We start from the raw sequence: 25,381 nt of genomic DNA, 5'->3' as shown, positions 1-25,381 counted from the left end.
ATAATGTTATAGTTAGGGAAGGACATTTCAGGGTTTTTGTTAGCCTTCCAAAGCCAGGATTCAGACACGGCTAGGACATCCGGGTTGGCAGAGTGTGCTAAAGCAGTGAATAAAACAAACTTAGAGAGGAGGCTTGTAATATTAACATGCATGAAACCAAGGCTTTTACGATTACAGAAATCAACAAATGAGAGCACCTGGGGAATGGGAGTGAAGCTAGGCACTGCAGGGCCTGAATTAACCTCTACATCACAAGAGGAACAGAGGAGGAGTAGGATAAGGGTACGGCTAAAGGCTATAAGAACTGGTCGTCTAATACGTTCGGAACAGAGAGTAAAAGGAGCAGGTTTCTGGGGGCAGTAGAATAGATTCAAGGTATAATGTACAGACAAAGGTATGGTAGGATGTGAAGTGGAGGTAAATCTAGGCATTGAGAGAGGTATTGTCTCTAGAGACACCATTTAAACCAGGTGAGGTCACCGCATGTGTGGGAAGTGGAACAAAAGGATTAGATAAGGCATATTGAGCAGGGCAGTGAATAAGACAATAATCACTAACCAAAACAGCAATGGACAAGGCATATTGACATTAGGGAGAGGCATGCGTAGACGAGTGATCATAGAGTCCAGTGAGTAGCTAGGCGGGCTGGAGACATGGCGATTCAGACAGCTAGCAGGTCGGGGCTAGCAGGCTAGCAGACGGGCCTTAGAGGGACGTTGCGACGGAAGAGACTGTTGTAGCCCCCTCGTGCCTTTATGTCGGCAGACCAGTCATGATGGATCTGCAGGGCTCCGTGTAGTAACAGGGTCCAGGCCAATTGGCAAAATAGGTATAGTAGCCCAAGAAATTGGCTGATGAGCCTCTTCAGCTAACAGTCCGATATGCTCTAGACAGCTAGCGGGCCGCGACTAGCAGATGGGCATTCAGGGGACGTCGCGACGGAGGAGCCTGTTGAAAAACACCTTCGGAAGGATTACGTCCGGTCGTGGTAGTCCAGTCGTGATGGATCGGTGGGGCTCCGTAACGGCAGTAAAAGGGGTCCAGGCCAATTGGCAAAATAGGTATTGTAGCCCAAGAAGTGGCTGATGGGCTTCTTCAGCTAGCCGGGAGATGGGCCTAGCATAGGCTAGCTCCAGGCTTATTGGTGCTTGCTTCGGGACAGAGACGTTAGCCAGGAGTAGCCACTCGGATAGCAGCTAGCTAGCTGCATTGATCTAGGTGAAAAGGTTCAGAGCTTGCCGTAGGAATCCGGAGATATGGAGAAAAAGAAGTCTGATATGCTCTGGATTGAATTGGGCTGTGCAGACTGGCAGGAGTTGTCCGGGCTAAAGGTTAGCTGATGACCGCTAGCAGTGGATAGCTGACTACTAGCTAGTAGCTAGTGTCAGGGTTCGTTCCTTGTTCCTTGTCAATCATTTGCTTATTGGTGAAATCAGCAATCAGACAATATCGTTAAGTAAATCAATCATAAATGCAATTGCAGACAGAAGTTGACAACGGGAACACAGCACACATGTTTCCAAGTAAGTTCTGCACTCCACCTAAGGGCGCAGCTGATTTTATACATGTGATCACTCCCTAGTGGTATGATCACCTACGTCAATGTATGTGTGTATCAATAAGCTGAGGTTACCTTATAAGGCAGCCTAGTACAGTAGCTTCTCTGAATTTATTAGCATTGTCTAATGTCACACAAGATCAAAATGTCAACACCAGACAGTGTTTATGGTTTTAGTCTGCCTCAGACCTAACCTGCAAGCACACTCTCTCAACAGCCAGGGCTTAACCACAAAGACTAATATAGATAGCTTGTGCAACGTATAGTGGCAGAGGTTTTAGACACACAGCAACAGTATCTTATTATAAGGCCTGCAGCAAAACATATGAATCTTAAGGTCCCCTTAATCAATAATGGGGAGGGTCTTTGGGACCCACCCCCTACACTAGTTAGCTGGCTAGCTTCTGTTGGGGGTTCCGGTTCTAAAGTAAAGAAAATAGAACATCCATACCACCTTGGGTGAGGCGGGTTGCAGGAGAGTGTGTTGAAGTTGAGGTTAAAAAAATTATAAACAAATATATGCAAAGAAAAAAATATATAAAAAGATATATACACGGGACACGACAAGATGAAGACAAAGACGCTTGACTGCTACGCCATCTTGGAAGTTGCTCTGTCATTTATTCAAACCAAGATGGGTAGTGCTGTGAGGGGAGGGATTTAATGAGTGTATCAGCTGTGTATCATCTCTTCTTAAGTTATCATGCAATGAGTTCAATACCATAGATAGAACATATCATTCCATTCCATAAACAGGTTAGTTCACCCAGACTCAGCCATAGCCTTTTGGGGGCCCTAAGCTAAAAAAATAATAATTTGTGGCCACCCTCTTGACAGCTGAGAGAAAAAAAATCCTGCAATTCAACACATTTGCCGCCCACGTTTGCCGGGGCGGCAGGGTAACCTAGTGGTTAGAGCGTTGGACTAGTAACCAGAAGGTTGCAAGTTCAAACCCCCGAGCTGACAAGGTACAAATCTGTTGTTCTGCAATTTGTTACAAATGTACAGTATGTTATGTTACGAATGCCAATTTGTTGTGGCTAACATTAGCTAGGGGGCTAGGTAGCTAACTCTAACATTAGCTAGATGGCTAACATAAGGTTAAGGTTAAACTCTTTTCAGAAATCAAACTTAAATCTTACTGCTGTCAATGTCATAAGAATATTACTGCTGGAAATAAGAATTTACTTTTCTAACTCTCAACAGTTAGTTGAAAACGATTGCTTATGTCTTAGTTGCTATGGCCGGCCCTGAGTAGTGATGGGCATTCTGAGTCTTTTTGATGAGCCTGACTTTTGGCTCCATTCCCCTAAAATAGTTGTTAATATGGCGCCCAAGTGGCTTTTTGTTCAGTATCTAGCCGATAGCAATGCAATGAGCACTTGGGAGGCTGGAGTCCCTCCAGAGTGGTCGCGCTGTGTGTCAGCTTTGTTGGCCATTTTCTCATTCAGGTGGCGCCGGGGATATGCCAATTTGTCATGACGCAGCTGTGCCCCTTCCGTTCACGTGCAGTTTTCCTCACACATCCCACCCCCTTTAATCGCCCTTCTCCCTTACCGGCGAAACTACAGCTGCCAATTAGAGGCAATAAGCTTTTTCAGCATCAAGCCAGTAGTATGCCTACTTCTTGTCACCAGTTATTTTAATGATTATTTAAGGTAGGCTACATGGAAAAGCCCTGTAAATGATGATGTATGTGCGATAACGACGGTCAGCCCTGGTCATCTGGATCCACTGGTGACGAGTGCTTGAAAATATAATAAAACCATAAAAAATAGCACATCTCGAATGTAAAGCGTAAAAAGTTTACTACCATTATGTCAGATCGTGATATGTGAGTTCAAATACATTTTAACCAGACATAATTATTAGATCGCCTGCAAAAGAAGGAAGATTATTCAAGCAGTAGCCTATGCAAATCAGGGAGCTAATTTAACGCCTCTTTCACAGATGCGATTCGGTTCTTGATCCATTGAAAAAGAGCCGTTCATTCGAGAACGACCCATCACTAGCTCAGAGTCCACCATGTGGAGACGTTGAATTATGAAAGCGTTTGTCACCTGCTAAGAAACATAAATGAATAAGGTATGTAGCTTGCACAATTATTATTAAATGGTACATTGTATGTTTGTTTTGATTAATTTGATCAAGAGAATTGTAAATACATTGATTAGTCGAATTTATGTTAGGCTACGCTGATAAAAATCATATGTAGCTAAGAACTACCGTATTACGTTTAAAATATGTTATTATAATTACCAGTGTTTCCTCATAGTTAACTTTATCTGGAAATAAAGCGGTCGTATTATTAGTGCACGAGTGAAAACATTCTGTTGATGCGCATCCCAACGGAAAAAAAGCCTAATTTGGAAAATGATATTTTTTAATGTGGATGTTGCATTATTAAAATATTCACATCCGAGTCCGCAAAAAAAAAAAAAACAAGAACAAAGTTGCATTGGTTAGCTACTGTATTTAAAAAAGAGAACTTGAGCTCTAAACAATAAACGATGTCTCCCCAAAATAGGTCTGGTCTGGAATCTGTTGATGCGCATCCCAACGGAAAAAAAAAAATATTGGGGAATATGTGGTTCTCGATGACAAAGACTCCTACTCTGGGGTGCTGGTATTGAAGGTCCTCCAGCAGTAGATGCAAATTGGCATGTTGGTAAGGCGTCACGACATCAAGATGAAAAGCAGTTAACAGACTGACTGCAGCCACCCTTCCCAAATTTACCCAGAACTGACGGCTATTTAATAACGTGACTGAAAGTAATCCGCTCACGGTTTACGTTGCAATGTCTATTTTTCAGAATAATTATCAGTATTGTGATTCCAGACCAGACCTATTTTGGGGAGACATCGTTTATTGTTTAGAGCTCAAGTTCTCTTTTTTAAATACAGTAGCTAACCAATGCAACTTTGTTCTTGTTTTTTTTTTTTTTGCGGACTCGGATGTGAATATTTTAATAATGCAACATCCACATTAAAAAATATCATTTTCCAAATTAGGCTTTTTTTTCCGTTGGGATGTTGATCTGTTGATGCGCATCAACAGAATGTTGATAAAAAAATAAAAAAAAAGAACAAAGTTGCATTGGTTAGCTACTGTATTTAAAAAAGAGAACTTGAGCTCTAAACAATAAACGATGTCTCCCCCCAATAGGTCTGGTCTGGAATCACAGAGCTGGGTTTTGATGGACATAGCCTACACTATGCTGAAATTTAAGTTTGGTCTTCTAATATTCTTTGCAGTGATATGTTTATATTGGACATGGTCCATATATATCAAATTGAATACAGACAAATACCCTGCAAAAACACATTGGCAAATTCTCATAAGTGATCAAACAATAACTCCGATTAAAGACACTAAGCATTTAATGGTGTCTGCCTACAAAGACCACAGAGTGGATGGAGCAATCCGTATCATTAGTATAATCAGAAGAGGTGATCTCCAGCCACTTCATTGTTTTTTCTGTGGTGGACATGGCTGCTTTCCTGCCTCAGTGGCACAGGTGGAGATGCACAGTGACCATTTTGGATTCCCATTTGTGACCACAGATGTGCTGTGCCAGAGTCCATCTATGTATAATGTGACACATGTCACTATATCAATACATTCAGATATCAAAGCCAACCAAAACCAGCACTTCCTGTCCATACAAAACAAAGAACTGAGAGAGGAGAAGATATTTCCATACAACTTTACAGTGTGCATTTCCAACCTTTTCGGGGGCTACAACAATGTCCTGCAGTTTGTTCAAACTATGGAGATGTACAAACTCCTTGGGGTGCAGAGAGTGGTTATCTATAACACCAGCTGTGGTCAGGACTTGGAACCAGTGTTAGTTCACTACAGGGAAGAGGGTATACTGGAAATAGTAGAATGGCCGATTGATCAGTTCCTCAACCCATCCAAAGGCTGGAGGTTTGAGGAGCACAAAGGAGATCTCCACTACTATGGGCAGCTGACCACTCTGAATGAATGCATCTATAGATACATGTACCAGTCAAAGTATGTACTTCTTCATGACATTGATGAGATCGTGATGCCTTACCAACATGCCAATTTGCATCTACTGCTGGAGGACCTTCAATACCAGCACCCCAGAGTAGGAGTCTTTGTCATCGAGAACCACATATTCCCCAAAAACCATTACGAAGACAGTGGCAAGTTTAAACTGCCACAATGGAGGGAAATTCCAGGGATCAATATCCTGGAGCATATTTACAGAGAACCCTCGAGAGAAGCTGTTATCAACCCTACCAAACTGATTGTCAACCCTAGACATGTAGTACAAACATCTGTTCACTCTGTGCTGAAGACTTTAGGGGAGACCTCCTGGGTACCACCTGATGTGTGTCGGCTAATACACTTCAGAGTTCCCCTGCAAGGGAGCCTCACTAAAGATCAGCTGCTTGTGGACAAAAAGCTGTGGGAATATGAAAAGGAGCTAGTTCAAAATGTTGACAACACTTTAAGGAAATCTGGACTGTTGCTTTGATGATGCAAATCTGATTTTGACATTCTTTTGTCATTTTTTGTTTCTTGGCCTATTTCATATGAATAATAGTCTGTTTTGCTCTAGCCAAGCCTTGACGACTCGTTAGACAGTAAGGTCAGCCACATCCCAACTTGGCAGAAAATGACTGCGTGATGAAATGAATAGGAGTGAATGGACAATTATTGCATTATGATCGTCCCTGATGTTTTCCTAAGCTTCCCAATACCTACCTGATTGCATTTCAGACACTACAAACCATACTTCCTTCTGATTTATTTTGCTATGTATTAGTGTGTTATTCATTGCGCTGCTATGAGTTAATAGCATATAGGCCAAATTCAATGCTTCATAAAAATACAAATAAATACATATTTGTTTCTTATACCTCCAGGGGTCCTAAAATAAAACAGCTATATGGTCCATGTAATTACTATCTTAAAACAATTCCATATGTTAGGGTAGTAAATATCAGACAAAAATGGCTTATATTCTCAGTTTTGACACTTTGGTTAACTCTGTTTATGTCATTTATTTGACAAACCTGTTTTTAACTTGTCCCATGGACTTCCCCTTGTGTATAAAAAGGTGGTGTTATATTAAAGGATGTAAAGTTTTCAACCAATTATTCAGCAATTATCAATCATTTACTGAATAATTAGTAACATTAATAACATTAATTTCCATTTGACATTTGTGTGTACTATTACTGTTTGTGAGTGTATCATTATTTGTTAAGTGATTTTTTTAATTGGAAAAAACATGAAAATATGTTCATCTGATTCCTCTCTTCCTGTTTCACAAACACCCGGTGGTGGACTGGCCACAAGGAAAAAAAGGATTTACCAGCAAACAAAAACTTCTAATGTGTATTCACCATAGTTATACATGCATGTCACTTTAGTGTTAGTTTCCATACATATTGCCTCATTCCATTACATATTTTACCTTTCTTTCCTCTGTCACATTTGTGTGATTGTTCCTATGGTTCGCTAGCAATAGTGGAACATATGGCTAACATATTACAATTTGGCCAATAATTTTGTGGCAAATACCAGATGGGCTGGTCCATTTTTAGCCCAATGGGCATGTCTATTTTGTTTTGTGGAAAATTGTAATTATCTTTTTAATACTGGGACCTTAAGGAAAAACAATATATAATAGCAAATTAAAAACGAGTGTTTATACATGTTTTTATTCAATAATAAAGTTTTAATTGACATTCTGACTCTCTGACTTAATTCTACTTTAGAGATTTTGAAACCTGGGATGACTCACAATGACTGACTTGGATGTGAACTCTTAATGATGGTGACTCAAAGCTCTTTGTGTGTAATTCTGACAAGTTAAGCATGCATAAATGTTCGTAATTCCCTTTGTATGCACTTTTCTCGCTATGAGTATTCTGACCTTAAACATGATAAAGGCATGCTATTCACCCAATATTTTTTAGGGGTGGAAATCAAAGAAATGAAGGTGTTTCTACAGATACGCCATATTCTGACCTTGACTTAATTCCCTCATAATTCCACCACCTTTATGCACGATGAATAAGGTCGCGAAACCTGACGGTTCCAATTGGAACAACATTACTTTCATTTTCCCGATAGAAATAACACCATTCTCCATGCACTGTAGTTTACAAATTGATAAGAGCTATTGATGAGAGTTAGGTAACTTGAAGCCATTTGGATAAGGGGATTGTAAATATAAATTACAATCTATTTTACCTTATGATCGCTGGAGACCAATGTGAAACCAGTCATAGGGCAGCAAATTGAAGCATATCAACATCATTTTTCCACATTGGAGTTTATGAAATGCTGGCCTTATAACTTGCAGGTATTATATTTGGAGACCCAAGCTATAGGCTTCTGTAGCCATGCGCAAATGATAGTATAGTGCCAAACCTACCAAGTTGATTTATGATTTCTAGAATGTTTTAATTACATGCCCAGACTACTTTTTACAATTTGTATTGTGCTAAATATTAGCCACTATCAGTAGCCAACGTCAGTTATACCCACATACATTTATGTCTGTCACTTTAGTCTTTCCTTAAAATGTTCATTCCATTACATCGTTTACCTTTCTTTCCTCTGTCACATTTGTGTGATTGTTCCTGAAGTTCGCTAGCAATAGTGGATCATATGGCAAACATATTAACAGCTATCATATGGCTAATTTGTGCAATCATTTAGGACATGTAGTCTCTTTGAATCATTATGCAACACATACCATACATAGCAGTTTAAACCTGGAGCCTGGTGCACGGTTCACGACGACTGGACCATTGTCATCACAGTTCCATGATTAATGAGGATTATTAGGGTAGATTTATAGGACTACTGTTCAACCCCTATTGTACACTTTTCTCACCTTCCAATATTTCGTGGATTGAACAATTGAATATGGCAACTTTCAGGATGAATCAAACCATTGTATTTTTTATTCCACAATATATTTGGTGCTTAAAGTTTTTTTATTTTTTATTATTCATTAAATACTTTCCTAACCCTAAATAATATAAACGCAGCAAAAAAATAAATGTCCCTTTTTTAGGACTTGCTTTTCAAAGATAATCCGTAAAAATCCAAATAACTTCACAGATCTTCATTGTAAAAGGGTTTAAACACTGTTTCACATGCTTGTTCAATGAACCATAAACAATTAATGAACATGCACCTGTGTAACAGTCGGTAACTTCTTGGTGACAGGGGGCAGTATTTTCACGTCAACTCATCCCCAGAAGATAAGATATGCATATTATTAGTAGATTTGGATAGAAAACACTCTGAAGTTTCTAAAACTGTTTGAATCATGTCTGTGAGTATAACATAACTTATGTAGCAGGCGAAACCCAGAGGAAAAACCATTCAGAATTTTTTTCTCACTCTCTTTTCAATGGGATTTCATTGGGAATCCAGATTTCTAAGGGACCTTCCTGCAGTTCCTACCGCTTCCACTGGATGTCACCAGTCTTTAGAAATTGGTTGAGATTTTTCCTTTGTTTAATGAAGAAGTAGCCCTGTTCAAAACGAGGGTCACTTCAAGTATACTGTTAGAGGCGCGAGACCAGAAAGGTAGCGTCAGTTTGTTTTCTTCCTGTATTGAACACAGATCATCCCGTCTTCACTTTATCAATTTATTTACTTTAAAAAAGACCTAAAGTTGTTTGAAATGCTTTGGCAAAGTTTACAGGTAATTTTTGTAGATATTTTGTAGTTGCGTTACGCGCCAAATAAATGAAAAAATTGGATACATATATCAACGGAATTAATCGAACAAAAGGACCATTTGTGATGTTTATGGGACATATTGGAGTGCCAACAAAAGAAGCACGTCAAAGGTAAGGCATGATTTATATTTTTATTTCTGCGTTTTGTGTCGCGCCTGCAGGGTTGAAATATGTTTTCTATCTTTGTTTACGGAGGTGCTACCCTCAGATAATAGCGTTGTTTGTTTTCACCGAAAAGCCTTTTTGAAATCTGACATGTTGGCTGGATTCACAACACGTGTAGCTTTAATTTGGTATCTTACATGTGTGATTTCATGAAAGTTTGATTATGTATAGTAATTTATTTGAATTTGGCGCTCTGCATTTTCACTGGCTTTTGGCCAGAGAGGTTAAGACACTAACAGTTTACAGACGGTAGGCAATTAAGGTCACAGTTATGGCAGTCCGGACAGCCGATCGTCCTTGCAGTGGCAGACCACGTGTAACAACACCTGCACAGGAATGTATGGTGGAAAAATTGCAAGATGATGTTATAATATTTTATTGCATCAAATGGTTGTTTTATTCAACAAGAGTATTCTATATATTGTGTGTGTGTACTGAGGATGGGCCTCTGGGAGATAACACAGACAGGAGATTTCCGATGTCTTTTGGGTGATAAAACCTAAAGAGCATTCTAGAGCATGAGTTAATGTTTCTGGTCTATACAGGGCCAGACACTGGTCTCTACACAATGAAAACTGTTGACACAGCAGATACTGTCTGCTATGTATTATAGGTATCTTTCATACAAATCTTAACCTTGTGACTCATTCAATATATATGTTGTTCGTCATGTAGGTTGGAAGGGGTGTATCTTGGCTATAAAAGACCTTTGTACTTTTGTCTCGTGGCTCTCAACGAATCACCTGAGCGTGAATCGTCAACCAGCCATGACCAGCCATCATTATCGTAGAGCACTCAATTGATTTTTATAGTATACTGGGATTGACCACCTGCCCTTGAACCACCAGATTAGCAGACGGGCCTTAAATGGCCTTATCACATCACCCAGCACAGTCCCGCTCCATCTCTCACTGTATGCCTTTTCTCTCTTTGTGCTTCACAACCCTGTCTATGCCATTAGAGCTGCTGAGTGTGTGTGTGTGTGTGTGTGTGTGTGTGTGTACGCCCCCTTTATATGTGTGCGTTGTATTGACCTGCTCCCTTATTAATAAGTGATTAAAGATTTAGTTGAAGTATAACTCTGACTTGTGTGATAAGTTTGTCTCTCCTCATTTGATAGTAAAGAAATTAACCACCCCAATCGGTACATCACACCTGCGGGACAGGTACAGGATGGCAACAACTGCCTGAGTTACACCAGGAACGCACAATCCCTCCATCAGTGGCCAGTGAAAATGCAGAGCGACTGTCCGCAATAGGCTGAGAGGCTGGACTGAGGGCTTGCAGGCCTGTTGTAAGGCAGGTCCTCACCAGACATCACCGGCAACAACGTCGCCTATGGGTACAAACCCACTGTCGCTGGACCAGACAGGACTGGCAAAAAGTGCTCTTCACTGACGAGTCGCGGTTTTGTCTCGCCAGGGGTGATGGTCGGATTTGCGTTTATCGTCGAAGGACTGAGCATTACACCGAGGCCTGTACTCTGGAGCGGGGTGGAGGGTCCGTCATGGTCTGGGGCGGTGTGACACAGCATCATCGGACTGAGCATGTTGTCATTGCAGGCAATCTCAACGCTGTGCATTACAGGGAAGACATCCTCCCTCATGTGGTACCCTTCCTGCAGGCTCATCCTGACTTGACCCTCCAGCATGATAATGCCACTATCCATACTGCTCGTTCTGTGCATGATTTCCTGCAAGACAGGACTGTCAGTGTTCTGCCATGGCCAGCGAATAGCCCAGATCTCAATCCCATTGAGCACATCTGGGACCTGTTGAGTTGGAGGGTGAGGGCTAGGGCCATTCCCCTAGAAATGTCCGGGAACTTGCAGGTGCCTTGGTGGAAGAGTGGGGTTACATCTCACAGCAAGAACTAGCAAATCTAGTGCAGTCCATGAGCAGGAGATGAATCTCATGTTCATACAAATATTTACAGATGTTACGTTTGCTGAAAATAAACACAGTTGACAGTGAGAGGACTTTTTTTTTTTTTGCTGAGTTTACAATTGAGTATTTTTAAGTCTACCAATTGGTGCTGAAAAGGAGATGAATATGCTTATAATTACTTGGGCCAGGATGATACCAGTATCGCAGTGTTTTTTTTTTTCCATTACAAAAATGAAAACAGGAAGCAGACCAAACTCTTTGGCCCTTTAAAAACCTGCTGGATGTAAAATCACGTGTGCTATAGCTTGGAAAATAAATAAATGTGATTCTGGATGACAACATAATGATGAATCCACTTAATGTTTTGTTTCCTTGCCATGATATGAACAAGCATCACGATACTGGTATTGTCCTGGCCCTAGTATTTACATGGCTTTCTTAAATTGATCCCTAATATTCTGAACCATGCTCTCCATATACTCTGAGTCTGTTGAGAATTTTGTTATTAACGGTATGCCAATTTAAAGGGATGGCTTTAGATAAATGTAGTGGAAACTCAATTGAATGAAAACTCCATGAGAAAAACTGTTGACTAGCAAGTGGGAGGGTTTTCAGCAGTTGAATAAAATGTATTCAGCCCAGAGAGCCACGCCTGCATAAGGTAAGTCTGAATAACAACTGAGAAGTGTGTAGGAAAGGCATGCGTAGGAAAGATGTACATTTCCTAATAAGTCTGAATCGGGCCACATATAGATAAATGTACTGAACCATATTGAATGAAAACCAGCTATTGCTGATTTAAACATAGGGTACATGTTTGCCAATATAGCTGCCAAACAGTTGCAATGTTTTTGATTGGATTAGTCTGACACTGACAGTACTCTTTCAGTACAGTTTTTTTTCTAAATGCTTAAACTCAACATCAGTTTGCAATTTAATAACACACTTCTAGCAAAACTGTAAACATTGGTCTCTACATTGCTACACTTTCACCAATTGCCTTTCCACATTGACACGTGAAAACTTTTAGATAATGAGTTTACTTACAAATCAGAACTTGAGCACTATAAATAGGCCACAGTAAACATTTGGTTTGGACAACAATGGAGGCCAATATTGGACAGAGCGTAAGAGGTATGGGAAGGTGAAGAAGTAGGAGGAGGAGAAATAGGTGAAGTAGAATGGGGAAGAGGAAGGCAAGTCAGGAAAACAATAACTGATTAAATCAGAGCGACTGTGGTTGACCATGTTGTCAACCATAGGATGAGCATGAGGGAGGCTGGGCAACAGGTTCAACCAAATCTAGTGTTGCAGGTATCATCCGGATATTTCGAAATGAGAACCGGTAAGTAAGTAACTAAGTGCTGTGGTCTTACTGGTACAGTAATATGTACTGAACTTTCATGAGAAGGATCTATCACTAAAACCATTCAAATGTTTTTACAGAACTGCAAGAACCTCTTCCAACAGATACTGGTTGACTGTTCACCCCAGAGCAGGAGACCCACATTGTAAATATGATCATTGCAGACTCAGAACTGCATCAGACTGTTTTGTCTTGTCTCTTTCAGAGAGTCATGGAGCTAGAAGCAGATGCAGTACATCATGAGCTAATATTTGTGGACGAGGCAGGTTTCAACCAAGCAAAAACAAGGAGCCGCGGCAGGAATATCATCGGACACCGTGCCATTATCAACGTCCCGTGACAATGTGGTGGCAACATAACAAAGGTTATTAGTCAAAACGGCGTCCTTCACCATCATGCAATCCTAGCCCCATACAACACTGCACAGATTATCACATTTCTGGACACCCTCCACAACAGACCAATCCCTAATGACCAGGAGCCACAGCAGCCAGGTACGTTATCATCTGGGACAATGTTAGTTTCCACCGGGCTGCTGTGGTCCGCAATTGGTTCACTGGTCACCCACTTTTCATTGCACTCAATCTCCCACCATAATCTCCGTTCTTGAATCCTATTGAAGAATTTTTCTCTGCATGGTGTTGGAAGGTGTATCATCGCCATCCCCAACACCGCATACCCCTTCTACAGGTAATGGAGGAGGCTTGTGGAGACATCGATCAGGGGTCATGCCAGGCCTGGAAAAGGCACTCCAGGCGATACTTTCCACGCTGCCTAGGTCAAGACAATAGTGTGTTATGTACGGAATGCACATCCATACTTTTGGATACCTGTGTGTATGTGTGTTTACTACATGTATGACAAAACGTTATTGCAAACTGCTTTGCCCTGCACACAAAAAAAGAAAAGGTCACAAGTATTTTTCATTTATACAATCAGTGGGTAATTGGTGCTTAGTGTGCTTATTCAAATGATGGTTTGTGTGTACTGTATTGATGCAAAAACATTTTTTTTTTAAGAGTTTGAAGAGTTTTGTAAGAATTGTTTGCTTTTGCAAGAGATGTACAATGTTTTGCTGGTTTGGTGTAAGGTTTTGGGTTTTGTGGTTAGTGTGTAGAGTTTTGCAAAAAATAGCCTATAGTTTCAAAGAGAGTGCCTAAGCAATCAGAACAAAACTGTAATAGGTGGAATATGTCTAATGATAATACAAAAAAAACATTTATTAAAATTATGCAGATAACAAAACCAATTTAGCCCAGTTTCAAAAATATATAATCTTTGTAAAATATTAGCCACATTTTTCTAAAATGTGCCAAACAATTTATCTATAATATTCCTAAAGGGATCGTTTGCTGGTTTATGGTGATTATAATGCTAATATTATGCCATATTGTTAAATATAAAATCCGTCTTAAATCCTGTCATATATACACTGCATTCCATCATAACATTATAACAAACCGCCTGATGATGAGGGCCTCAACTTACAAACAGTACCAGTCGAAAGTTTGGACACACCTACTCATTCAAGGTTTAATTATTATATATTTTTTTTAAATTGTAAGATAATAGTGAAGACATCAAAACTATGAAATAACACATATGGAATCATGTATTAAACAAAGGTGTTAAACAAATTAAATATATTTTTTTATTTGAGATTCTTTAAAGTTCTCCAACCAGCTTCATGAGGTAGTCACCTGGAATGCATTTCAATTAACAGTTCATTTGTGGAATTTCTTTCCCTATAAATCCGTTTGAGCCAATCAGTTGTCTTGTGACAAGATACGAGAGGAATACAGAAAACATCAAGCGCTATGATGAAACTGGCCCTCATGAGGACAGCCACAGGAAAGAAAGACCCATCGTTACTTCTGCTGTCGAGGATAAGTTCATTAGATGTAACTGCAGCCCAAATAAAATGCTTCACAGAGTTGAAGTAACAGACACAATTGTTCAGAGGAGGTCGTGGTCGAATTGCTGCAAAGAAACCACTACTAAAGGACATCAATAATAAGAAGAGACTTGCTTGGGCCTAGAAACATTAGACCGGTGGAAATCCGTCCTTTGGTCTGATAAGTCCAAATTTGAGATTTTTGGTTCCAACCGCCTTGTCTTTGTGAGATGCAGAGTAGGTAAACGGATGATCTACACATGTGTGGATCCACCGTGAAGAATGGAGGAGGAGGTGTGATGGTGTGGGGGTGCTTTGCTGGTGACACTGTCTAGTGATTTTTGTGCCTTGAATTTTAGAATTCACTTAGTCCCACTATCATTTGTTTTTCAACAGGACAATGACCCAACACACCTCCAGGCTATGTAAGTGCTATTTTACCAAGAAGGAGAGTGATGGAGTGCTGCATCAGATGACCTGGCCTCCACAATCACCCGAGCTCAACCCAATTGAGATGGTTTGGGATGAGTTGGATCGCAGAGTGAAAGAAAAGCAGCCAACAAGTGCTAAGACTGTTGGAAAAGCATTCCTCATGAAGCTGCTTGAGAGAATGCCAAGAGTTTTCAAAGCTGTCATCAAGGCAAAGGGTGGGTACTTTGAAGTATCTAAAATCTCAAATATATTTTGATTTGATTAACACTTTTTTTGGTTACTACATGATTCCATGTGGGTTGTTTCATAGTTTTGATGTCTTCATTATTATTCTACAATGTAGAAAATAGTATAAATAACGAAAAACCCTTGAATTAGTAGGTGTGTCCAAACTTTGGACTGGTACTGTAGCTAGTGAAGTATTCAATTCTTAGGTTTCAGGGACAAAATTGTTCATTGTAGCATAGGTCCTACTGAAATATGTACTGTATTGGTTATTGGCTGCTGAGGGTTGTCGAGGCCATCAGCAATGGTCCAAAATCACCAATTGCATAATTTCTATAAAATTTGTCAACGAGCCACTGAACTAATGGCTACAAAATGATTAGGTAACATATTTCATGAAATAGCTTGTAAGGTTAAAGACAGGACTTGGAACCAGTTCAGGGAACAGAACCGACAACCAAACGTTTTCTTTTTTTTGTTAGTAACTCAGCCTGGCTTTAAACTTACTCTTGAAAGTTGACATAGGAGAATGCACAAGGTGCAATTTCTAAATTTGGTAGTGCATCATCAGTTCCTCTTGTCATGTTTGTAATTCCATACCACCGTGAGATATTTACATAACTTGTGGGCCACACAGAGAGGAAATATTCAAGACACTCTGCATCAGGTTGTACCATCGTTATATGTGCATTCATCTGGAACAGATTCCATTTTTTCCACTCTGAGCAATATGTTTTTTTGTGTCGGCTACATTTACAACAGTTCAAAACTTTGGTTTGATATCAGAAATCGGGTTAAGAATATCTTAATCACTGTATATAAGTTATGAATGTTCCTTTTTGCAAAATACATTCATGGTCTAAGAGGGTGAGCAATGGAATAACAGTGTTATGGTGAATGTATAACAGGAAATGTATGCTCCCTTCATCTCATAGAGGAGTGGATGTGAACTTAGTGACATGGGTGAACTGGCCATTGTCATTTCAGGTAAATGCCAGATGGGCTGGTCCATTTTTAGCCCAGTGGGCTGGTCTAACTTGTTTTTTTGTGTGTGCAAAATGACTTATCTGGCTAATACTGGGGGCCGGTGTGAGGGCTTTAGAGATTGGCCAGTGTGTTAGAAATGCCAGGTCTGATTGCTTGTCGCAGTCCGCCCCTGCAAACACCCACTGAATGTGGTTCTCCACTTTCAAATTCTCTTTGATTTTGGGGTGTGTTTCATGTATAATACTAATTGAGTATTATTTTGGTTTACAAATGAACAGTTCTAGTTCAGCACAATGTCTTTGCTACTTCCTACCCCCCCCCCCCCATAGTTTTTAATAGTCCAGGCCAGGTGAAGCAATCTTTTCTTATCGATTTGTTCTTGCAATGCAAACACCATTTGCCTTACTGATTCAACAAAGCTGTCAAGTACCTTCAGAATAGCACCTTATAGCTGGTTCAAGTGACAACAATGACTTCAAAAATTATAGAAAAGCACTTGGGATAAAATAATATTGCCACACCTGTAGCATTATCAAAATATAAATAACTACATGCCATTCTAATGCTACAGGACCATATTTGGAGTGTTCATTGTAATGATTCCAACAAATCTTATAAAAGGTCCATTTCTTTACAAGAAAAGATTTTGGCAAAATTGTGTCCCCACAGTTTAAGATCCATTTCAATCCAGTTTACTTACTGTACCAGAGGGTCCAAATATCCATGAAATCCTTAGTGTTAATACTGTTTACCTTGTCTCATTATTAGTGCTTTCTTGGCTTGGTCAGCACGCTCTGTCTCACAGGCCTCCAGGCTGTGGGCCTGATTCTACAGAGGTTGGTGAAGGAGGGGTCAGTGGCTTCTCAGGGGCACACACAGTCAGTTCCAGCCTCCAGCTGGGGGGGGGGGGGGGGGGGGGGGCTCATCTCAGTAGGGGTATCTAGAGATGGAGATGTAGATGATGAAGATGCTCTGGTATGTGATGCGGCCCTGTGTGGAGAGGGTGGTGGCCTGCACCCCGAGACGCACCAGGCCTGACCTCTGCAGGGGCCGCAGGGTGAAGATGATGCCCCTGCTTGCCTCGTCCCTGATGCCAAACATCTGGCCCTCTGCCCCCACCCCTGGACCCCCCTCAATGCCCTGCTCCAGAATGGTGAAGGATGTTATCTCCTGCAATACCCCCCCCTCCGAGAAGGCAGACAGGCGCACAATGTTGTGATTGGCTGGGATGCCCAGGGGGAGGGTCAACAGCTTGTACTGCAGTAGCAGAGGGGAACCCCCAGAGCCACAGTCCCGAGAGCAGGGTCTGTAGCACGTCCTGCCATGGAGAGAGAAGAGTCAACTGTTACACTTTCAGAGGTACTGATACCGTCAGGCTCCAAAGGTCAGTGACATACTATATCTAATGTACAACACAACCATGTGATTGTTTAGAGGGACCAATGATCGTGACTTACGACATACATAACCGCACAACAATTACTTTATGGTGGTGTGATAAGGTAACTAAGGTAAGTACAACATGACCACCTTTAGTCCACACACAGACACATACACAGCTCTCCCTCGCCCTCCATCTGGCAAATCTGACCATAATTATATTCTCCTGATTCCTGCTTACAAGCAAACATTACAGCAGGAAGCACCAGTGACTTGATCCATAAAAACACAATAATAAACACAGGGGACCCTCAGTGGTGCATGCTCAGTCTCCTCCTGTACTCCCTGTTCATTCATGACTGCACGGCCAGGCACTACTCCAACACCATCATTAAGTTTGCCGATGACACAACAGTGGTAGGCCTGATCACGACAACGACGAGACAGCCTATAGGGAGACAGTCAGAGACCTGGCCATGTGGTGCCAGGACAACAAGCTCTCCCTCAACATGATCAAGACAAAAGAGATGATTGTGGACTACAGGAAGAAGAGGACCGAGCACACACCCCCTTCTCATCGACGGGGCTGTAATGGAGCAGGTTGAGAGCTTCAAGATTCTTTGTGTCCACATCACCAACAAACTAACATGTTCCAAGCACACCAAGGCAGTTGTGAAGAGGGCACAACAAAACCTATTCCCCCTCAGGAGAAAGAATGAAAACATTTGGCATGGGTCCTCAGATCCTCAAAAGGTTCTGCAGCTGCACCATCAAGAGCATCCTGACGGGTTGCATCACTACCTGGTATGTCAACTGCTCGCCCTCCGACCGCAAGGCACTACATCACTGGGCCAAGCTTCTTGCAATCCAGGACTTCTCTACCAGGCGGTGTCATAGGAAGGCCCTAAAAATGGTCAAAGACTCCAGCCACCCTAGTCATAGACTGTTCTCTCTGCTACCGCATGGCAAGCGGTACCGGAGCACCAAGTCTAGGTCCAAGAGGCTTCTAAACAGCTTCTACCCCCAAGCCATAAGACTCTTGAACATCTAATCAAATGGCTACCCCGGATTATTTGCATTGCACCCCCCCCCCCCTTTTACACTGCTGCTACTCTGTTGTTAGCATTTATGCATAGTCACTTTAATAACTCGACCTACAGTGCCTTGCGAAAGTATTCGGCCCCCTTGAACTTTGCGACCTTTTGCCACATTTCAGGCTTCAAACATGAAGATATAAAACTATTTTTTTGTGAAGAATCAACAGCAAGTCGGACACAATCATGAAGTGGAACGACATTTATTGGATATTTCAAACTCTTTTAACAAATCAAAAACTGAAAAATTGGGCGTGCAAAATTATTCAGCCCCCTTAAGTTAATACTTTGTAGCGCCACCTTTTGCTGCGATTACAGCTGTAAGTCGCTTGGGGTATGTCTCTATCAGTTTTGCACATCGAGAGACTGAAATTGTTTCCCATTCCTCCTTGCAAAACAGCTCGAGCTCAGTGAGGTTGGATGGAGAGCATTTGTGAACAGCAGTTTTCAGTTCTTTCCACAGATTCTCGATTGGATTCAGGTCTGGACTTTGACTTGGCCATTCTAACACCTGGATATGTTTATTTTTGAACCATTCCATTGTAGATTTTGCTTTATGTTTTGGATCATTGTCTTGTTGGAAGACAAATCTCCGTCCCAGTCTCAGGTCTTTTGCAGACTCCATCAGGTTCTCTTCCAGAATGGTCCTGTATTTGGCTCTATCCATCTTCCCATCAATTTTAACCATCTTCCCTGTCCCTGCTGAAGAAAAGCAGGCCCAAACCATGATGCTGCCACCACCATGTTTGACAGTGGGGATGGTGTGTTCAGCTGTGTTGCTTTTATGCCAAACATAACGTTTTGCATTGTTGCCAAAAAGTTCAATTTTGGTTTCATCTGACCAGAGCACCTTCTTCCACATGTTTGGTGTGTCTCCCAGGTGGCTTGTGGCAAACTTTAAACTACACTTTTTATGGATATCTTTAAGAAATGGCTTTCTTCTTGCCACTCATCCATAAAGGCCAGATTTGTGCAATATACGACTGACTGATTGTTGTCCTATGGACAGAGTCTCCCACCTCAGCTGTAGATCTCTGCAGTTCATCCAGAGTGATCATGGGCCTCTTGGCTGCATCTCTGATCAGTCTTCTCCTTGTATGAGCTGAAAGTTTAGAGGGACGGCCAGGTCTTGGTAGATTTGCAGTGGTCTGATACTCCTTCCATTTCAATATTATCGCTTGCACAGTGCTCCTTGGGATGTTTAAAGCTTGGGAAATCTTTTTGTATCCAAATCCGGCTTTAAACTTCTTCACAACAGTATCTCGGACCTGCCTGGTGTGTTCCTTGTTCTTCATGATGCTCTCTGCGCTTTTAACGGACCTCTGAGACTATCACAGTGCAGGTGCATTTATACGGAGACTTGATTACACACAGGTGGATTGTATTTATCATCATTAGTCATTTAGGTCAACATTGGATCATTCAGAGATCCTCACTGAACTTCTGGAGAGAGTTTGCTGCACTGAAAGTAAAGGGGCTGAATAATTTTGCACGCCCAATTTTTCAGTTTTTGATTTGTTAAAAAAGTTTGAAATATCCAATAAATGTCGTTCCACTTCATGATTGTGTCCCACTTGTTGTTGATTCTTCACAAAAAAATACAGTTTTATATCTTTATGTTTGAAGGCTGAAATGTGGCAAAAGGTCGCAAAGTTCAAGGGGGCCGAATACTTTCGCAAGGCACTGTACATGTACATATTACCTTGAGTAACCGGTGTCCCCGCACATTGACTCTGTACCGGTACCCCCCCTGTGTATATTCTCTCTATTGTTATTTTACTGCCTCTCTTTTATTTACCTGTTACTTTTATTTCTTATTCTTATTTGTACTGCATTGTTGGTTAGGGGCTGGTAAGTAAGCATTTCACTGTAAGGTTTACACCTTTTGTATTAGGTGCATGTGACTAAAACAATTTGATTTGTTTTGATTACAAAAATACTCATGAAACGATCTGTCTAACCACATATTGCAAACACACAGTGTTGTTTTATTGAAGCTCCATACCCTGGGCTTCCTCCTTTCTGATAGGATGCAGGGCAGGGCGTGTCCAAACACTGATATCCTCCACGAGTGTTGAAGCACATCTGGTTGTGTCCACACTGGATGCCTTGTACTGCACACTCATCAATGTCTGCAAGCAGCAGAAAGGAAACTCAGTATCTGTATGTGTTCTTGGCAATGTAAACCTAGTCGTGGTGGGTGGTTTATGTATTGTTCATGTGTATTGTTCGTTTTCTCCATACCTGTGCAGCTCCTGCCGTTGGGTAACAGCTGGTAGCCTGTAGGACAGAGGCACTGGAAACCCCCTATTGTGTTCCGGCACTCATGTTGGCATGGGTTCCTCAGCAAGCACTCATCCACATCTGTACAAAAACCGATGACACAATGAGGTGAGCAAGACGTACCAGACTCAACTCCCTTGCTTTTGCTTACAGACATTCAAATCAAATTAGAAAGGGGGGGGGGGGGAGAGACGACTCACCGACACATGTGCCATCTCTGTTGGTATAGCCTATGGGGCAGCTCTGTCTGGTGATGCGAGATACCCCATGATGCCGAGAGAGAATGGGCCTACCCAGCGATGACACCAGCTGTGGGCGCAGTCTTGCCCTGACACGGCTACCATTGGAGAAGACCTGTCCTCTCTCTAGACCAGCACAAGAGCGCCCATCCCCCGTTAACACAGTGCCTGGTGGGCAGAGGCACCGGAAGCTGCCTGGCATATTACGGCACTGGTGGGCACAGGGGCTTGGCATCTGTAGGCACTCATCAATGTCTGAAAGGCAAAACAAGACTCAGACACTTCTTAGAACAAGATTTTATTGGACAGTAGCATATTGATTAGTGTAGTAATACATGTCTATGCCAAAATGAAGTGTCTTACCCAGGCATGGACGGCCCACCCCCTGGGACTGATAACCTCTGGGGCAGACACAGCCGTACCCCCCAATGGTGTTCTGACACATCTGGCTGTAACGGCACAAGTGGCTTCCATCCTGGCATTCGTCCACATCTGTGAATCACAATGTTGGTAAACACAGGGCATACTGTAATGGTAGGATCAGCATTCTCACACCACAAACCTGTACCTGCGTGCAACAACATTCAAAGTAAAAGATGGGTGAGGTATAAATGGCATCATACCCACGCATGCTCCATTCTCTCCCATTCTCATGCCAGCTGGGCAGCTGTCGAAACACTGGTAGCCTCCCTCTGTGTTGCGGCACTGCTGGTGAGCTGGGCACACATTCCTGCTGCACTCGTTGATGTCTGTATACAAACAAACACAAAGGGTTAGAGATTCCACAATTTAACGCGCTGCTTCCATATGATACTGGTATGAAAGATTTGATTCTGTTGATAATCTCATCAGTGAGTCACAGGGTCCACTGACCCAGACAGCGCTGGCCAGACAGCTGGTAGCCAGGGTTGCAGACACAGCGGAAGGAGCCCAGGGTGTTCAGACACTGCTGCTGACACGGGGAGAGAGACGACTCCTGGCACTCATCCACATCTGAAACTCACACCACAGGTCAAACTCTGTTACTAATATGCCTTATTGTCAGGACCCTATTATAAGATGGAGACTAGAATGTATTCTATTCAGTGGATGACTGAAAAATAATCCCCCCTCCCCAAAAAAGTGTATTTGTTGTGAATAGACTTGCCTTCACAGCTGGATCCCATGGTGCTGGGCTTGAAGCCTGGGACACATTTAGCCTGGCAGCGGTATGTGCCAACCGTGTTCACACACTGCTGGTTGTAGTGGCACATGTGGGAGCCCTGGGCACATTCATCAATATCTGTAGAGAGATACCACATGTGAGGTCAAACACAAGAACACTGTCTGCAATACAGCAGTAGGATGTATACTTTCACAGTGATAATATCACCCTGGAAACAAATAGTGTGTGTGCTAGCTAACTGATTCTGTTTACATTTTATCCCCCAACATTCTTTTTTTTTTACACATTTCAAAATAGATTACCTTCTAAATATAGCATACAAATCACCATGATACCAGATCCCTTTACAGACCGATCACTTACTGTAACGTAATCTAATTAGGAGATACTGTATAACGGTGTGATAAAGTATGCAGCATTCAGTTAGTGTTTCCTGTGGCTGACCTTGACATGTGTTGGTTTCTGGGGAGATGGTGAAGCCAGAGGGACAGGCACAGGAGAAGCCACCCATCACATTGTTGCAGGAATGTGAGCAAGGCGACTCGGCAGCACATTCATCCTCATCTAAGCATTCAGATACAGTTTATAAAGGTAATATGCATTAATGAGTTCATTGAATTGCAAACTACAAAATAACATTGGTCGATCCAACAAAGAAATTGAAGAAGGAAAAGGTATACAAAACATACCTGTACAGTAAGAGGCTGTATCCAGGACAAAACCTTCCGGGCATGTTTTTCCATCCCCATCTAAAGACAGAGGAGCACATTCAATCCATGAGCAGATGATGGTACTGTATCACAACTTTAAACAATGAAAATTACATCTTAAAAATGAATGTGTTTGCTACAGTACATCAGTTAAAATTCAAGTGTTTGACTGACTGTCTGTATTGTGTTAGCCTGCTTTGTGGTAATCTGTCTTATATTTCCACTGACCAGGTAGGAGTAGGGAGGCTGTGATCTGGAAGTCCAGACTGAGAGTGAACATGCTGTAGATGCCATCCATCTGGGACACCTTGATGAGCTGCAGCAGTGGCCCCTGACGCTCCTCTCGGCCCTCGTAGACGATGGAGTGGTTACAGCGCAGCACCATGGGACCGTCTGCTCTCTGGTGGGCCTGGGACGACCATGAGTACAGCTGCCCTGGTCCCGTTTGCACGTATGACTCATCAAACTCCTGCATGACACAAAGGAATCATCATATTAGAGATAGATTATGTTGAGATTTAATTAAGACTTTTATGGTTTGTCACAGTCAGGGACTTCAGCTGGCCTTAGGATGACCGTGTTAATCAATACACACCTGCAGATTGAGATGGGAGGTTGATAATGTCAGAGGGACAAAGCCGTTGATGACAATGTCTATTAGGAGAGCCCCCTCTGAGTCCAGACCTCTGGCTACATGGGTCAACTGAAGGATCTCTCCTGGTTACAAACACAAACACAACATTCAAATACATCTGGGATACATTATAAAACAGTCACTTGGGAGAGTTATCTGTCTGAAGAGGACCCACCCCATATTTTTTGGGGTTCTTATTGAAGTTGCCAAAGGAGTCCGTCATTGAAACCAGATCCTAGTAATAATTTAAAAAAACTACAGTCATGGAGACCTATGCCCTCTGCTGGTTCTCTTATAATGTACAGATTTAAAGGGACAATTCCGCTTACGAGAGACAACTACTGTTATAGGACTACATTTACAGTAGAGTAAACCTTAGTTCAGGTTAATTTACAGGATGTTATTGTATCTGTTCTTCAGTGCTGACCTGTGTCAAACTCCAGCTGTGACTCCTGTTTGAACAGGCCCTGGGTCAGGGAGTAGCCGTTCCTGGCTGCTCCAGTCTGCAGTACTGTGGTCCAGTAGATGGGAGCAAACACAGACACCAACACCCGTAGCAATGGACCTGCAAAACATCAGTAGTTAGACCACAGCCTCTATGGAAATACCTCTGAGCAAAGTGTGATAGGTCAAGATACAGCAATGATCAGTGGCTGAGGGATCTATGTGCTTGATTATGGGAAATAACTTTACAGCAAGTGCTTGATTATTGCATTTAGATCTGCTTCTGAGAGGCTCCTACTGGTTACTGTAAGACATCTCTCACACTCCCATACTCACCCACACTAGGAGGGATGTTGTCCAGGTGGGCCTGCAGGGTGCTGGTGCCGTCTTCTGGGTTATCTGTGATGTTAGCCTCCAGGAACGACACCCCAAACTCCCTATCATTCACCACCCCTATCAGACTCCCCCTGGCCTTACGAGGGGCCTCCCCTTCAGTCAACAGAGACAGAGACATAAGTATTAAGTTATACATTATTTAAGAGTAGCTGTAGTACTATACCTTCTATGTACACACATTATTTAATTGTTAAATTCAGCTGCGTCCGTTTGGAGTGACAGGAGAACAGTTCAAACACCCGTACCTGGACAGAGTCCAATCTGACATCTCCTGGAGTCCCTACTGGGAGCGTCACATGATTTCCCCCCATTGGCCAGCTCTGGATTGTTGCATAACCTGATTCGCTCCTGATTCCCTCGACCACAGGTAGTGCTGCATGGGCCCCAATTCTCCCAGTTAGAATAACCTCCATTGACTGTGGCGGGAGAGGGAGAGTAGGGAGGGAGACGGAGATCATCCATATAGAGAATTAAATAAACAATCCATAATTACTATTGTGTGTTTTCTTATTCCTTTGATATAATGGATAGAGAGGATCTAATTGTAGGAATATTAGATTTATTTTATTTATTTATTTATTTATTTATAGGGGACAATCAACATTAATCAACATGAATATTACAATAATGCAACATCCATGTAAATGTGCCGGGGTTAGCCAAAAGCTCATTTGGGCCTGTGTAAAGGTAAGGGCCTTTGCACAGCCACAATACAAAATACAAATACATTACATCCAATAATATATAACTCTAACAACAACGACACCATCAACTGTCGTC

General features: G+C 42.0%; 2 protein-coding genes and 2 long non-coding RNA genes across 5 annotated transcripts in view; 3 read left to right on the top strand and 1 right to left on the bottom strand.

The window, feature by feature from the left end:
* LOC149979634 (uncharacterized) overlaps positions 1 to 25,381 on the top strand; it is a 237,291-nt gene that overhangs the window by 34,032 nt on the left and 177,878 nt on the right. The window lies entirely within an intron of this gene.
* LOC110535964 (uncharacterized) lies at positions 4,726 to 7,285 on the top strand. Its single transcript, XM_021621382.3, has one exon. It carries the CDS (start codon positions 4,756 to 4,758, stop codon positions 6,064 to 6,066), a length of 1,311 nt encoding a protein of 436 aa, XP_021477057.2. The 5' UTR covers positions 4,726 to 4,755; the 3' UTR covers positions 6,067 to 7,285.
* The window catches only part of LOC110535063 (hemicentin-1), an 84,755-nt gene continuing 73,282 nt past the window's right edge, over positions 13,909 to 25,381 (bottom strand). The window contains exons 67-81 of the mRNA XM_036935794.2: positions 24,847 to 25,017; positions 24,542 to 24,694; positions 24,189 to 24,326; positions 23,723 to 23,844; positions 23,356 to 23,596; positions 23,107 to 23,166; positions 22,862 to 22,981; positions 22,400 to 22,534; positions 22,126 to 22,245; positions 21,876 to 22,001; positions 21,616 to 21,744; positions 21,214 to 21,507; positions 20,975 to 21,094; positions 20,736 to 20,862; positions 13,909 to 17,574 (exon numbers count right to left, since the gene is read on the bottom strand). Coding sequence (XP_036791689.2) covers positions 17,184 to 17,574; positions 20,736 to 20,862; positions 20,975 to 21,094; positions 21,214 to 21,507; positions 21,616 to 21,744; positions 21,876 to 22,001; positions 22,126 to 22,245; positions 22,400 to 22,534; positions 22,862 to 22,981; positions 23,107 to 23,166; positions 23,356 to 23,596; positions 23,723 to 23,844; positions 24,189 to 24,326; positions 24,542 to 24,694; positions 24,847 to 25,017 — 2,447 coding nt within the window. The 3' untranslated portion in view covers positions 13,909 to 17,183. The remainder of the gene's footprint in view (positions 17,575 to 20,735; positions 20,863 to 20,974; positions 21,095 to 21,213; positions 21,508 to 21,615; positions 21,745 to 21,875; positions 22,002 to 22,125; positions 22,246 to 22,399; positions 22,535 to 22,861; positions 22,982 to 23,106; positions 23,167 to 23,355; positions 23,597 to 23,722; positions 23,845 to 24,188; positions 24,327 to 24,541; positions 24,695 to 24,846; positions 25,018 to 25,381) is intronic.
* Positions 20,392 to 25,091, top strand: LOC149979636 (uncharacterized). Its single transcript, XR_016484571.1, has 2 exons — positions 20,392 to 21,121; positions 21,243 to 25,091. It is a non-coding gene; the product is annotated as an uncharacterized LOC149979636 (long non-coding RNA).

Source organism: Oncorhynchus mykiss, chromosome 11 (assembly GCF_057628025.1).
Source record: "Oncorhynchus mykiss isolate SJ-2025 chromosome 11, ASM5762802v1, whole genome shotgun sequence".
In the NCBI taxonomy this organism is placed as follows: Eukaryota; Metazoa; Chordata; class Actinopteri; order Salmoniformes; family Salmonidae; genus Oncorhynchus; species Oncorhynchus mykiss.
Note: the sequence above shows the minus strand (reverse complement) of the source record. Positions and strands in the feature narration are given on the sequence as shown.